At 45.5% G+C, this 16,386-nt stretch overlaps 1 protein-coding gene across 1 annotated transcript in view; it reads left to right on the top strand.

Moving 5' to 3' along the window:
• The window catches only part of Epb42 (erythrocyte membrane protein band 4.2), a 24,991-nt gene extending 13,252 nt beyond the window's left edge, over positions 1-11,739 (top strand). The window contains exons 6-13 of the mRNA XM_005364323.3: positions 635-812; positions 1,288-1,426; positions 1,710-1,813; positions 2,520-2,762; positions 3,688-3,987; positions 6,757-6,917; positions 8,252-8,385; positions 11,334-11,739. Of these exons, the coding sequence (XP_005364380.1) occupies positions 635-812; positions 1,288-1,426; positions 1,710-1,813; positions 2,520-2,762; positions 3,688-3,987; positions 6,757-6,917; positions 8,252-8,385; positions 11,334-11,496 (1,422 nt within the window). The 3' untranslated portion in view covers positions 11,497-11,739. The remainder of the gene's footprint in view (positions 1-634; positions 813-1,287; positions 1,427-1,709; positions 1,814-2,519; positions 2,763-3,687; positions 3,988-6,756; positions 6,918-8,251; positions 8,386-11,333) is intronic.
• The last annotated feature ends 4,647 nt before the right edge of the window (positions 11,740-16,386 follow it).

Here is a 16,386-nt window from a genome sequence, read left to right as displayed (position 1 = left end):
TCTGGTGCCCTCTTCTGGCCTGTAGGCATACATGCAGACAGAACACTATATACATAATCAATAAAAATCTTTTGTTAAAAAAAAAGAAAGAACATGCCCTACAGGCTTGCCTACAGTCAAATCTTATGGAGACATTTTCTTAACTGGAGTTCTCTTCTCTGAGATGACCCTAGCTTATATCAAAGTTAACATAAAACTTCCAGTACTCCACACCCTTAAAATTCTCTCCGAGAAGTAATACATTCTCCATTTCCTCTCATATCTCTCAATCTCCTTCTGAAAGGCAGGATATGGGTCAAGTCTATTCTATGAGAAGGAAGAGGCTTGAGATAATGGCCTCCAGGACCCAAGCAAACAGCATTGAATTGGGGCAGAGGAAGCTGAGGACCAGCAGACCCAGCTCTCATGCTCCACCCCGTGGCTGAAGCTGGAGAAAGACTTAGACAACTAGGCCTGGGTCTGGCTCTGAGATTATAAACAGGTGAGGGTATAGGCTGGAGCCTCCAGCGTGCTGGTTTGACAGGCTCCAGGGATTGAGTCACATGCTTGGCAAGCCAATGAACACTCCTTGCTGGCTCCTGGAAGCCGTCCAGCCCCAGGACTCCCACTAACAACCACACATCTGCCCCAACAGCTTCATGCTCTCAGGAAGAAGAGTGTCCTGCCTATCTCACAGACCCACGATGCCCAGGAAGGGACCTTACTGTACAAGCGACGGGGCAGTGTGCCCATACTGCGGCAGTGGCTCACTGGCCAAGGACGACCTGTGGATGAGAGTCAGGCCTGGGTGTTCACTGCGGTTGCTTGCACAGGTACAGGGCAGGTAACACACAGGTCAGTCTTCAGGGCTGCTGCAGTGTCTGGCCTGCATCTTGAGATGTCCCTTGGCCTCCCATGTGAGGAGGACAGCCCCTAAAGCAGGCACTGCCTCCTATCCACAGCCTTCCCCTACCTGTTTCCCCACCAGCTGCGTCTTCTCTTTTCCCTCAGCAAATCGGAGCTCATTTTCAAACTCTGCTCCAAACTTACTTTCTCCCCCAAAAACACCCTCACCTGTCCCTCACAGAGCAAGCTTTGGTGCTCCTGAGTCTCTCCCTCTCCCCCCCCCCCCCCCCCGGCTCTATATTCCTGTGCTGTGTAATTTGTGTGCCATTTACCAGCCTTCATCCATGTGGTTCGGACTTCTCCTCGTCCCACAGTATCCAACCTGACCTTTAAGGCAGGTCCTGTCCAGCCTTGGACTTTTCTGCCCCTCGGTCCCTGATAGTTTATGCCTCTTCCATGCAGTGCTACGTTGCCTGGGAATCCCAGCACGCGTCGTTACCACATTTCCTTCAGCCCAGGGTACCCGTGGGAGCCTGCTGGTGGATGAATACTACAATGAGGAGGGGCTCCAGAATGGAGAAGGACAGATGGGCCGTATCTGGTGAGAAGCCTAAAGGAGAAAGGGTTCCAAAGTGCCAACCAAGTTCCATGTGGAGCTGCTTGCTTGCAGAGCCCTGAGCTAACAGCAGAGCATAGGTTCAGGATTCTTATAGGATGCTGAGGGTCAGTGATGGGGTGTACTCCTTCTAGGAGAATCATATTTCTTTCTATGCAGTGCCCTCCTGTCCCTATGGCAATGACTCCCTAAAGTCATGTTTCTAGATTCTCTTCCATATGCCCTTTTTTTGAAGCTTTTGTTGTTGTTTTGTCTTTGCTACTTTTAGGATCTTCCAAACTTCTGTAGAATGCTGGATGAACAGACCTGATTTGTCCCAGGGTTATGACGGATGGCAGATTCTGCACCCAAGAGCTCCTAACGGAGTTGGAGGTAAAGCCCAAGGGTGGGCCCAGGACCAACCAGGGCTGCAAGAGCTGAAGAGGTCCCTTGAACAGGATCTAGGATCAGCATGTGGTCCAAAGAGGGTCTTCATCCTCTAAAGCAAGACAAGTCATGATGATGGCCAGATGATGCCAACAGGATCAAGGGGGTAAAGATGTCCACTACCCCATCACAGACTGCATGAACACTAGGCCCACTCCAAGCCATGGGCAATAGAGAGGAAAGGGTCTTAAGATAGCTATGGGTATTCTGGAGTAGGGCCTGGCAGGGTGAGATTTGTCTGTGTATGATTGAAAGGGGCCACACAGTAAGAACAAGCCTAGAGAGGGAAACTTCAAAGCAGCCAAAGAATGGTGGCTCCTTGCCCTGGAACGAAACGGTCAGAGCCCGGCATATAGAAAGCAATCAAGAAGGCAGCCTGCTCAAAGCCAATTAGTATTATGGCTGTGCACCAATTATGTTCCTCTGAGGTCCTTCCTGTCCAGTCTCTGGTACAGGTTAGGACCTAAGAGTATTTTCACTGTATAATTGGTTCATCTGTGATACTTTCTCAGAAAGCCTGTCTATTTCCTACCTCTGACCTTGATCCTGGAGAAAGAAAAAATAATGTATGGGAAAAGGAATGACACAATGAACTCTAAATGGAGCAGGGGTCTCAGTGGTTTTTCTGCTCATCTGCCTTTCTCTCCCTCAGCCCTAGGATCCTGCAGTCTGGTCCCAGTCAGGGCAGTCAAGGAGGGGGAACTGCAGCTGGATCCAGCGGTATTAGATCTTTTTGCTGCGGTAAATGCCAGGTGTGTGGTCTGGAAGAGCTGTGAAGATGGGACCCTGGAACTGACCCAGTCCAGCAAAAAGAACGTGGGTGGCAGCATCAGCACCAAGGTCGTGGGCAGTGACCGCTGCGAAGACGTCACCCAGAACTACAAGTATCCTGAAGGTACTGACCAGCAGAGGGAAGGGCCTACTCAGACAGATGCAGGCCAGAAAGAGTCTATCAAATAAAAGGAGGTTTTTCAGCCCTTGCTGACACAACTGCCAGTTTGGATCAGTCGGGTCTGCCCTGTAGGAGGCTGAGGTGTTGGATGAACGACAGTGTTCTTGGCTTTTGTTCATGAGATATCAGTCCCTAATCCCAGCCAGTTCTGATAGCCAAAACTGTCTTCATTTCTTTTCAAATGTCCTCTGGGGTGTGTGTGTGAAAATGAGACTGTTGTTATGAAACAAAGCGCTAAACTGAGCTAATCCCTGTCTGAAGACTTTCAGGACCTACGGAGAGGATGTTACTCCTCTCTTCCTCCCTTCCAAGATTCCCCAACTGTTTCTCTCTATTAGCCTTTTTGTCTGTCAGTCCAAATCTGGAGGCCTGTAACTCCCTGGAGCCTTCCCCTTCACAACACTGTCTTTGCCTGACTCTGTCTTCTGCACTCTTTTCCACGACCTCGTTAATTAAGGGGCTTCCTTACCTCCTGCCTATAGGATGGCAACTCCCTGGCTCTGGTCTCGCCATCACAGGTCCCTTTTCTACTTCAGTTCCGAGAATGACTGTTCTAAGACATGAATGTCCTTGTCTCCTCACTTAAGAATATCCTATGGCGCCTTTGCCCTAAGTCCCTTAGGTCCTCATGTCCCTTCACACATGAAAAGTCCATTTCTTGCAAAAGTGTCTCCAGCAACAACATTGGCTTGTCGAAAGACTTGTTTTCCTTATGCAAAGGCAAATTCAAAACCCGAGACATTTGCAAAGTCGTTTAGGATCTTAGTATCTGGGAAGAAGAGGTATATAAAATTTTAATCCTACACATTTACCAGAAAGATCTGTACCTGCTGGATTAGAAGTCTGTTTTGTCTCTTCTATTCTTCAGGGTCCCCTGAAGAAAAAGCGGTCCTGGAAAGAGTCCAGAAAGAAAGAAGGAAACGCTGGAAAGACAAAGGCATGCGTCCTCCGAGTCCTGAGCCTGCTGACCCTCTGTACCTGTTCTTGGACACACCTAGCTCTCTCCCTTTGAGAGGGAATGGCCAAGTCTTAGTGACCCTGATTAACCCTACCGACCAGGAGAAGGAGGTTCACCTGGTGATTAGGGCCCAGGCTGTGTACTACAATGGAATCTTTGCTACTGATCTCTGGAGGCAGAAGCAGTCCTTCAGGCTTAGAACCAACCAAGGTAACTCTCACTGACTCCTGCACACCCCTGGTTTTATCTTGGGCTCCACCCACAGGTCTCTAGAGATGGCTTTTAGCCCATTAGTACTCACACTCTCTCATTCACTCATTCAACACATTTGTAATTGTCACTTGGCCTGACAAAGGCGAGAGGCCCACAATTCCAATCAGATAAGTAAACCAACCCATTCCGTCAAGGAGATTTGAGGAGGCCAGCAGAACTCAGGACAGGAATGAGGAGGCCAGCAGAACTCAGGACGGGAAAGTACTCACTCACCTGGGGCAGTCTCTTCCCAGATGATTCATAGCAGGCTCTTTTGAAGAATGGCAGACAAGCCGGACAGAAAAACACACAAGACATTCCAGACAGAGGGAAGACGTACAAGGGTTCCTTCCCTTCCTTAGATACTTGTTTAATTGGCCTGAAATGAGGTCAGCACAGGGATTTTTCAGAAATGCTATGCATTTTAGGATTAAGATTCCCTGAAGTCACTCTTAAATTTGGTCACACACTGGAGTCACCTGGGGAAGCTCTATGCCTGCGCTACACCCCAGGCAATTAGGGAAAAATAATAACTTCACAGTAGACACAATCAGGATTTACAAAATTCCTGAAGATCCAGGCTGTGGTGGCACATGCCATTAATCCCAGCACTCGGGAGGCAGAGGCAGGTGGATCTCTGTGAGTTCGAGGCCAGTCTGGTCTACAAGAGCTAGTTCCAGGAGAGCTAGGGCTATTCCACAGAGAAACCCTGTCTCAAAAAACCAACCAAACAAACAACTCCTGAAGCAATCTCTCTGCACAGGCAAACTTCAGGAGCAAGGAGGGAGCTCATCTGCAGGACTGCAGCAGCCTTCTGCCTGTCCTGGGCCTCCAGTCTTCCCATCACGGTGCCTTGACTAAGCCTAGCACGAGTTAGCATAAGAGCTAGTCATGACTTGGATTGTGAACAGTCCTGTGCATCACACTCAGGAGCCTGAGTTTTGTTGTCTAGGAAACAGGGAGCTAGTAAAAAGTTTTCATCAGTGGCATCAGTGTAATCAGAAACCCATTTTAAAAAGAAGGACCTTTTGGCAACACGGAATAGAGGGGTCACAGCCTAGCAGTTTTCTTAACCTTGGCTGCACACTGAAGCACCTGGGGGATAATCCTAAAGCTGAGCCTTGTTGCCAGCCTCTGAACTAATTGCCTCGGGATGTGGCTGGGCTTGGAACTGCATTACAAAGGATTCTTACCTGCAGCCAATATAGAGAACCAGTAGGTAAAAGTGGGGTGGGAGGAGGCTTAGTAGCAGTTGAAATCCAGAAACTAAAGCCAGGCTAACCTGGCAGCACTCAGAAATAAGACACCAAGTGGGTAGGAGAAATAGGACTTGCGAATGCGGATGTCTGCCTGTGCTTGGGGTGAGTCACCAGGAGAGGAGAAATGCAACTCTTGGGAGAAAGATGGATCGAGCTATCGCATGTTTTGTTAAAAGCCCTTGAGACATCCAAGTATTCAGACAGCCAGCAGGCATCAGAGAACTTAAACACAGAGTTCAAGATTTAGTCCATTTTGGAGAGCAGGCATAGAAATCCCAGGACAGAGGGAGTGCCCCAAAACCCAGAGCTGGAGGACAGCCTGTAAGAGGAGAGGGTAAGGATAGAGCCGCCGTTACACCAGCACCTCATAAGGTGTGGAACACTTCCAGGGGGAGAGATGGAATGAGGGAGACAGAATTCTGAGTCTGAGGGGACAGGAACACTCAGCAAGGCTGGCAGAGAGGTCACGAGACGTCCAGGTTGAAGACCATGGGCTGGGAAAATGACCTGGCTGAGAGACAATGATGAGGGCTGGCTTCCAGGGGTTCAGATGAATTGAACTCAGAAGTGACACAGTGCAGTTCTTCCTAAAGCACGATGGGGATAGGAGAGACTAAGTGGAGAGCCACCAGGGACAGCTGGTAGAGAGAGGGCAGCGTGATTCTTTGCTTTGTTTTGAAGATGGATCTGCTCAGATGCTGAGGTAAATAGCACAAAAGCTGAAACATTGGGAGAGGTGGGTTAAAGATGACAGCACAGACTCTGGGCAAATAGCCAATCGGAATGACTATAATTCAAAATTTACTGAGTACTTAATATTTGCCAGAGATGGTGATGAACGCATTATATGCTTAATCTCATTATTCTCACAACTTTATCATTCTTAGTCAGCAGAGGAAACTGAGACACAGAGAAGTTAAATGATTTGCCTGAGGTGATACAGCTCATCAGCAGGGGAACACATATTTAAAAAGCATAGGACACATCATGGACAAGGGGATAGCACACCCCCTGGGGGGAGGTCTGTTTGCTGGTTGAGAATGGGAACTAGAGCTTGAGAGAGTCCCATTTGTTAATGTTTCCGTGAAAAAGGCAGGGGAAGGGGAGAAGGGGCGGAAACCGTGTAAGCATCTTTTCAGCAACTACTGTGTGGTGAATTTTGAGATGGGCACTTCAGTCAAAGTGTGCCGCATAACACAAGTCACCCCACCATTTTTAGGCACGATGCCATGGCTCGTTCTACTTCACAGGAGCTTTTCTACAACCCCAGTGAGGCAGTCTGCTGGGAGCGTTGGCAGAGATGGGCATGGGACAGGGATCTTGGATAAGTGTGGGGTAGCCGTAGGGAATGCAGCATCGTTCTGACCTCAGTGAGACCCTAAGTTCTCTGTCATTCGTGGAACTATAATTTGATTCTGGTGTGCATGCACTCCGTGCTTTGTACTGACTTGCCTGTTGTATGTTGCAGTGCTGAAAATATCCACCAACCTGTCCTTCTCCAATTTTGAGCAAGACCCACCGCAGAACAGCTTCATCCGAGTCACAGCCATGGCAACACACTCTCACGCCAGCCTCAGCTGCTTTGCTCAGGAAGATGTAGCCATTGGCAGACCAAATCTTATCATCAAGGTGGGCACTCCTCCTTCACTCAATTACTCTTAGCTGCTGCCAAGCCTGACTGTTGGGTGGAGAAATTAGGGGAAGGGTTGGGAGGCGTGGCCTTGTTAGAGAAGGTGTGTCACTAGGGATGGGCCCATCACAGTCTCGCTCTTTTGTATTGTGACCCATTGATTTATAACTAGGACCATTTATGTGGCCATGTATTTCAAGCTATCCATTGGTGCCTGGTGGGCTCACCGGTGGTAGACAACTGAAAACGACTGTCCCTTCTGCAGAATCTATCAGTAACCAGTAGTTCAGCAGGATAGGTAGTGTCTGATGAGCCTCTTCCGGCTCCATGATTGGCTGCTGGCAAGCCCAGTCTTGTGCGATGTCAATGCAGGTGACTGCAGCTGCTGTGACGTGTCTGACATGGCTGTCTTGTGTCCTGAAGATATCATTTCCCAGCCAATTTCCTTAGCTTTCAGCCCTTATGTTCCTTTCATCCCCTCTTCTGTAAGGTCCTTTGAACCTTAGAGCAGGTGGTATAAATGTCCTGTGTAGGGCCAAACATTCAACCATCACTTATTCCTAACACCTTGACAGCCATGAGTCCCTGCACTGTTTTGACAGTGTTGGTGGGACAATGGAAGCTTTGCCTTGTGCCCTTTATCGCAGTACAATGTTCATGAGGTGAAACTGTACTTGTGACTCAGATAATGGATTCCTGGAGAGCAACATACCCAATATCATAAAGCACAGTCTTAAATGTTATCGCCCTTCTTTTTTACAAGTCTATCAAGGCTGAAGTGAGTAAGACCTGGTCTTCACTTTCAAGAAGCTCTAATTAGATAAAGATACAGCATTTGTCTTCTGTGTAAGTGTAGGAAGAAAAAACACTTGATTTCAACTGTTGGGTTTGGGCACAGCTTCATGAAAGAAATAACACTCATGCTGAATCTTGAAAAATGGGTTCACTTTTAGTTATACATTTGGGGAAGGTCATTAAAGACTGACGAAGCACAAACAAAAGGAGTCCTAGGGGTGTCATTTAGTCAAGGACGGATGAGGTTAGAGAAGTGGCTAGGGGACAGACACTACAGGAACCAGTCTAAACTGACTTCCAAAGACAATGCAAATGTCTCCAAGACTCCGAAACAAAGAAAGGAGCCACAGAAACCACACGTGGTGTGGCACTAGAGAGTACACTTGCAGAAATATTGGAGGAAGAGCAAAGAAGCCTCCTGAGCAGGCTGGCTCAGGGTGGCAGAGACGAGAGGGGTTTGAGGGCATGCACAGCAGAGGAAGGCATGTCTGTGGCTCTGCATCCTTGGCCTTTCTCCACATGTTGTGTCTTCCTACAGATGCCAGAGAAAGCAGAACAATACCAGCCTCTGACTGTCACAGTCAGTATGAAGAACTCCTTAGACTGTCCCATGCAGAACTGCATCATCTCCATCCTTGGAAGGGGACTCATTCATAGAGAGAAGCGATATAGGTAAGAGATTGTAAGCGGTAGCCAGTCTTTTTCTGTCCTGCCCCCAGGACCCAAACAACACCACCAAGACTTCTTATTCATTATACAAGCTAGTTAATTAATTATCTTAGACTTGTCTCACTAGCTCTTATTATTAAATTAGCCTACTTTTATTCATCTATATCTTACCATGTGGCTTTTAACCTTTCTTTCATTCTGTATGCCCAACTCCCTCCATGTCTCATTGGCATCTCAACTGTGCCTCAATTATCTTCTACTTTCTCTCTCTGCCTGGAAGTCCCACCTATACGTCCTGCCTAACTATTGGTTATTCAACTCCTTATTAAACCAATCACAACAATATATCTTCATACAGTGTACAAAGATCCCACAACAGTAAGCTTCTTTCCCCACTGAAAGATCTCAACTGGATTGAACTCACTAACTTAAAAACAATAATCTATCATTTTGCCATATCTCTGAAGACAGAGCAAATGTCCCTAGAAGTTGAATTAAAGCTACCAAATGGCCTATCTCAGTCTAGAACCAACAAATAAACAGAATGAGGGGATATTGGAGATTGTGAGGGCACCACATAACCCCCACCACCTTACCTGTCCTGATATTCAGAAAGAGCCTGGTATTACTGGTGAAGAAGGAAGGATAGATCTGGTACCAGAGAGTACACAGATAAGACATACTGTCTCTCAATGTAACAAAGAATTATACTCTGCTAATCTCCACCACAACATATAATTTGATTTAATTCCTTTCATTTCTATTCCTTTCACCGCCCTCCATGTCCTTTTGTGTATGGATCTTTAGCAATGTACAATGTCTACTGTTGCTTCATTAACTTATATAGCTGTTATGTCTAATTGTTCTTCTCATTTATTTGTAAAATCTATTTCTTCAGCTACATAATACTCCATTGTGTGCATCTACCACTTCCTACTGCTCCATGATGACAGGCAATGAATACCTCTGTCTCCCTTAATTAGGGTTTCTATTGCTGCAAAGAGACACCATGACCATAGCAACTCTTCTAAAGAAAAACATTTAATTGGGGTGGCTTACAGTTTCAGAAGTCCAGTCCATTATCATCATGGTGGGGTATGGTGGTGTGCAGGCAGACATGGTGCTAGAGCAGCAACTGAGAGTTCTACATCTTATGTAGGCAAAAGAAAGTGACCTCAAAGCCTACGCCCACAGTGACACACTTCCTCAAACAAGGCCACACCTACTTCAATGAGGCCTCTGAGAAGTACCCTACTCTATGAGTTTATGGGATCCAGTTACATCCAAACCACCACATGTCACTCTCTGGCCCCCATAACTTTGGAAAATTTTCATAATACAAAAATGTATTTAGTCCAAAAGTCCCCATAGTCTATCACAATCTTAATAATGTTTAAAAGTTCAAAGCTCAAAGTCTCTTCCAAGAGTCATGCAATCTCTTAACTGTGATCACCTATAAAATCAAAATCAAAAAACAGATCACATATTTCCAACATATACTGGCACAGGGTATTATCATTCCAAGACATAGGGAAGCAAGCATAGGGAGGAAATACTGGACCAAAACAAGACTGAAAACCAGCCGGGCAAACTCCAGACTCTGCAGCTGATGTCAGAGCTCTCTTCACATCTCCAATTCTGTTCCGCTTTGTTGACAGCAACACACTTCTATCTCTTGGGCCGGTTCCACTCCCTGTTAGCAGCTCTCCTCAGTAGGTATTGCGGCTCTGGCTTCTCCAACATCTTGGAGTCTCCAAAGCCATCCAGGTTTCAACTTCACAGCTTCATACAATGGCGTCTCTAGTCTGCCATGCAGGGACATCCTGCCACACACCTGGCCTCAGTAGCACTCCCTAGTTGTGGAGGAAGATTCCATAACCCCTTTCCTGTATCCTTGACTCTAAAGCCAGAGCCATGTGACTGAAGCTGAGTTCTGCTACTTGCTGGGGCTGAAACATGACCCTCTTATTCAACCTCTTGACAAGCTTTCTGTCCTTCACTGCCTTAGCTTGGCTGTCCTTGAACTTGCTCTGTAGTCTTGCCTGGCCTCAAATTCAAGAGATAGCCAGCCTTTCCCCAGCTGGGATTAAAGACACGTCCCACCACACCCAACTCTAAGCTTTTTTTTAGTTCCTTTTCACAAGATGGAAGTTTAGATGAGTGAGATCTTGCCCTGAGGTCATCACTCCCTTTATTCCATTTCTTAATCTGTCTCTGTCTTGGCCTACTTTTATTCTGTGGTTCTTGCCATCAGCTGTGGCTGTTTTTAGGAGTTCCTGGATATTCTGGATTCCTCTAGGTGGTTCTAGGCGTGGCAAGCATCCTCTCTCACTTTGCCTGCTGCACCCCTAGCTGCACACAGTTTAAAGTCAGCACTGAGGTTCCCTGGTCCAACTATTCAGTCACTGGTACAGCATCATGAAACTCAGTCATTCTTGCCGATAGAATGAGAGGAGGACCCATCAAGTTTAACTATACTTTATGATCTTCCAGACCAGTTGTGAAGCAAAGTTTCTCAAAAAAAAAATCCCAAACATTCCCTTCGTTACTGAAAGATTCGCAGTAGACCAGGAAGGTCAGGCATCAGCTTGCTGACACTTTGGCAGGCTCTCACTATGCCGATAGCACCGACTATGCCAGGAAGAAATTTAAAGCTACAGCTTTGGCAAATACACTGCCAGCATTATTACCAAAAAGTGAGCCAGATTAAATCACAGACACAGAAAGGAGCAGCAGATGTAGATGACAGGCCTCAGCACACTTCTGTCCTGAGGCACGTGGTAGCTCTGTCTAGAGAAGCTCCCCTATAGCTTATGATCACTTCCGGCTCCCCAGCGATGTACTGAGATTTCCATATCCTCACGCCCCACATCTTCAAGTCATGGCTCATGGAGGCCAGCAGAGCCATGACCCTAGAAGAAAATTAACACCTTTCTCTACTTTCCCTTCAGGCTGGGTTCCGTGTGGCCAGGGAGCTCCCTGTGTACTCAGTTCCAGTTCACACCGACGCATCTGGGGCTCCAGAGACTCACTGTGGAAGTAGACTGTGACGTATTCCAGAACCTGACAGGCTACGGAAGTGTCCTGGTGGTGGCTCCCCAAGTGTCTGTTTAAACCCCAAACTACCTTCTAAGCCAGACATGCTCTGGAGAGAAACTCTGCCTGTCAGACAAATGGGCACCAAAAACCAAGTTAGACTCACAGAAACCAAAATCTATTTTTGTTATGCCAACCTAAGGCAGCCAGAAACAGTCTTAGAATAAATTGCTGTGCATTAGTGTCAAAACAGGCTTTGAAAGGATTCTCAGATGAGTTTTCTTTCTTTTTTTTTTTTGTTTGTTTATTTTTGTTTTTTGAAACAGGGTTTCTCTTATAGCTTTGGGGCCTGTCTGTCCTGGCACTTACTCTGTAGACTAGGCTGGCCTCGAACTCACAGAGATTCACCTGGCTCTGCTTCCCGAGGGCTGGGATTAAAGGTGTGCGCCACCACTACCTGGCTCAGATAACTTTTCAAAGTGCAATCAGATGTTTTGGGTGCCTTTCCAGAGTAACTCAGATTTGGGGGCGGGGGGTTCATAAGTTTCACATCCTTTTGTTGCTCATTAATGTATCCATTAACTTACAGGAATGAAAGACCTCTCTATTTAAACCACTCTATTTCTGGTTTACAATATCGGCTAGAAATAGAATTTTTAGGTAATTCTAAAATTACATTGATTAATACTATCCCTAGCCATTATCATGAAAGATCCAAATATGACTAAATAGAACTATTAAAACACATAGCATACAACCCGAAAGAATAATCTAAATTTAGCTTATAGTGAGGTCTTTTATGAGTTCTATACCCATTAAATATCCCACAGCTCAAGTCTGATGGAAATAATATGGACTTGGCCCAATAGATAAGTATGAAAATTAAGTACATAGAAAAAGACACCCTACAAAAAAGAAGAATTAAAGAACACTTGTAGAACGCTTGGATTTGTCTTTGTTCACTGTGTCTTATTAGTTTACTTACCCTCTCAGTTTTAGCCTTCCATAGCACTTGTTAAAAGTACAACAACAAACCAAAAACCCATTTAAGTAGGTTGAAGCTCATTTGACTTAAAGAATCTCAATTCCAAGTTGAAATAGTCTAAAACCTCAGTAACTGTCATTGCTGATTACCCTGGAAATATTCACAACAGCAGGCAGGGAGGTATAGGCAGAGAAGGAGGAACACTGAACTCAGAGGTGGTGGAGACCTGTGGTATGTGGGGACCCTGATTCAGGTTACACACCACACCCCACTGCAGCTTTACCCTGCTTTCTAATATGTGATCTTCTAGTGCAGCGGCTCTCAACCTTCCTAATGCTGTGACCCTTTAATACAGCTGCTCATGTTGTGGTGACCTCCAACCATAAAAGTATTTTGTTGCTAGTTCATAACTGTCATTTTGGTACTGTTATGAATCATAATGTAAATATCTGATATGCAGGATATCAGGTATGTGACTCCCAAAGGGATTAGAGCTCACAGGTTGAGAATTCCTGTTCTAAATGCACACAACATACAATTATATGACAATGTAGTTGGAAGCAAGGTATCAAAATGTCTATTTAAATTATAAAAACTCTCTTATGCATAATTATTATTTTTTGCTTTATAAAAAAGTGGTGTTTACAATTGGGTACACATGTTATATGAAACAGAATGACAATATAGGTATGTATAAAGGAAGCGGGTATTTTTAATAAAGTAGACCAAACTAACAAATGAGTTTGTGGTGGTTTAAATGAGAATGGCTCTCATAGGTTCATATATTAAAATGTTTGGTCCTTAGTTAGTAAAACTGTTTGGGAAGGATTGGGAAGTATGGCCTTGTTGGAGGAAGTGTGTCACTCGGGAGTGGACTTTGAAGTTTCAAACCCAAGACACGCCCAGAGCTCTCTCTTCCTGCAGTCTGTGAACCCAGATGTAGAACTCTTAGCTACTTCTCCAGCAACATGTCTGCCTGCCTGCTGCTATGCTCCCTGCCATCATGACAATGGACTAAACCTCTGTGTTGTTAGAGGCTGCTTATTTGTTCCCGGCTGCTCAGCCCTGGAATAACCACACAGAAACTGTATTAATTAAATCATTGCTTGGCCTATTAGCTCTAGCTTCTTATTGGCTAGCTCTTACATCTTAATTTAACCCATTTCTATTAATCTGTGTATCACAAGCAAGGTTCCATCCAGCATCACTCTCTGATGGGGGCTATATGGCTTCTTCCAATTCTGCCTTCTTTCTCCCAGCATCCAGTTTATTTTTCCCCACGTAACTCTAATCTGCCCTGTACAGGCCAATGCAGATTCTTTATTCATTGATCAATAAAAGCAACACATAGACAGAAGGACTTCCCACACCACCTCTGAAACTATAAGCAAGCGCCAATTAAGTGCTTTCCTTTATAAGAATTTCCATGGTGGCGGGCAACAGTGGTGCACGCCTTTAATCCCAGCACTCGGGAGGCAGAAGCAGGCAAATCTCTGTGAGTTTGAGGCCCGCCTGGTCTACAGAGTGAGTACCAGGAGTGCCAAGGCTACACTGAGAAACCCTGTCTTGAAAGAAAAAAAGTTTCCATGGCCATGGCACATCAGATTGCATATCAGGTATTTACATTATGATTCATAACAGTACCAAAATGACAGTTATGAACTAGCAACAAAATACTTTTATGGTTGGAGGTCACCACAACATGAGCAGCTGTATTAAAGGGTCACAGCATTAGGAAGATCACGTATTGGAAAGCAGGGTAAAGCTGCAGTGGGATGTGGTGTGTAACCTGAATTAGGGTCCCCACACACACCACGGGTCTCTACCACCTCTGAGTTCAGTGTTCCTCCTTCTGTGCCTATACCTCCCTGTCTGCCATTGTGATTGTTTCTGGGGTAATCAGCAATGGCAGTTACTGAGGTTTTAGTCTATTTCAATTTGAAATTGTGTTGTTTGTATTCAGCTTAACCTTAAGCAACTGCTGTCCCAACTGGCAATTGCAACTCTGCAGCTATCAGCAGCAGTTCAGCTGCACAGGCCACTGGCAGGCAGGAATTCTGTTCCCTCGGGACCAGCTCTATCATGACTGCAAAAGGAAACTCTGTGTGTGTGTGTGTGTGTGTGTGTGTGTGTGTGTGTGTGTGTGTGTGTGTGGTGTGGGGGGAGGAGGTTCAAGACAGGGTTTCTCTGTAGCTTTGAAACCTGTCCTGGAACTCACTCTGTAGACCAGGTTGACCTCAAACTCACAGAGATCCACCTCTGTCTCTGCCTCCTGAGTGCTGGGATTAAAGGAGTGTGCTAAAGAAAACTGTATCTAAATCTCCATCCTTCTGTAGAACTCAGGATTCAAAGGCTGAGGTGAAATCCTGCTAGCTCTGGCTGAATAATAAGTAGCTAAAAATAAAAAACATCAATGATAGCCTTTGCTGGAGAGGTTGTGGAGAAAGCGGTACACTCATCCATTGCTGGTGGGAATGCAAACTGGTGCAACCACTTTGGAAAGCAGTGTGGCGGTTTCTCAGGAAATTCGGGATCAACCTACCCCTGGACCCAGCAATACCACTCTTGGGAATATACCCAAGAGATGCCCTATCATATGACAAAAGTATATGCTTAACTATGTTCAAAGCAGCATTGTTTGTAATAGCCAGAACCTGGAAACAACCTAGATGCCCTTCAATGGAAGAATGGATGAAGAAAGTATGGAATATATACATATTAGAGTACTACTCAGCAGTAAAAAACAAGGACTTCTTGAATTTTGCATGCAAATGGATAGAAATAGAAAACACTATCTTGAGTGAGGTAAGCCAGACCCAAAAAGAGGAACATGGGATGTACTCACTCATATTTGGTTTCTAGCCATAAATAAAGGACATTGAGCCTATAATTTGTGATCCTAGAGAAGCTAAATAAGAAGGTGAACCCAAAGAAAAACATATAGGCATCCTCCTGAATATTAACCTTCATCAGGCAATGAAAGGAGACAGAGACAGAGACCCACATTGGAGCACCGGACTGAAATCTCAAGGTCCAAATCAGGAGCAGAAGGAGAGAGAGCATGAGCAAGGAACTCGGGACCGCGAGGGGTGCACCCACACACTGAGACAATGGGGATGTTCTATTGGGAACTCACCAAGGTCAGCTGGCCTGGGTCTGGAAAAGCCTGGGATAAAACCGGACTCGCTGAACATAACGGACAATGAGGACTACTGAGAACTCAAGAACAATGGCAATGGGTTTTTGATCCTACTGCATGTACTGGCTTTGTGGGAGCCTAGGCAGTTTGGATGCTCACCTTACTAGACCTGGATGGAGGTGGGTGGTCCTTGGACTTCCCACAGGGCAGGGAACCCTGATTGCTCTTCGGGTGAACCAGGGAGGAGGACTTGATGGGGGAGGGGGAGGGAAATGGGAGGCAGAAATTTTTAATAAATAATAATAATAATAATAATAAAAGTAGCTAACCGTTCCTTGCTCGTGTCTAGGAGGAGGAGAGGAAAGAGCTGTCCTGCTCAATTCACACTAAAGAACCCTTGCTACACATGGTTTTTTTCCTACCACATCCTGTCAGCTAGTTGCTGACTCAGCTTCCTGACCCCAGATTAATTTTACTTAATCAAACATATGTAACATGTCTTTGCATTGTAGTTAAAATAATATTCCACAACAGAACTGAGATTCTTTAAGCAATCAAACACTAACTGAGATGAGGTTTCTGTGACAGACCAGACCATGTTGTTTTGAGGACTGTGGAAGGATTTTGGAACTTTGGGCTAGAAAAGTCATTGTGTGTTGAGAGCTCAGTGGGCTGTTCTGCAGGAGCTTGGCAGACAATAGAAGCCTGGTCCAATATGTCTTATATTTGTGATTGCCTTAGTCAGTGTTCTATTGCTGTAAAGAGACACCATGATCATGACGACTCTTTTTTGTTTGTTTGGTTTTGTTCATTTTTTTAATTTAACTTTTTTATGTGTACTAGT

This window comes from Microtus ochrogaster (genome assembly GCF_000317375.1).
Source record: "Microtus ochrogaster isolate Prairie Vole_2 chromosome 14 unlocalized genomic scaffold, MicOch1.0 chr14_random_1, whole genome shotgun sequence".
Taxonomy (NCBI): domain Eukaryota; kingdom Metazoa; phylum Chordata; class Mammalia; order Rodentia; family Cricetidae; genus Microtus; species Microtus ochrogaster.
This window is presented reverse-complemented; position numbering and strand designations above follow the sequence as displayed.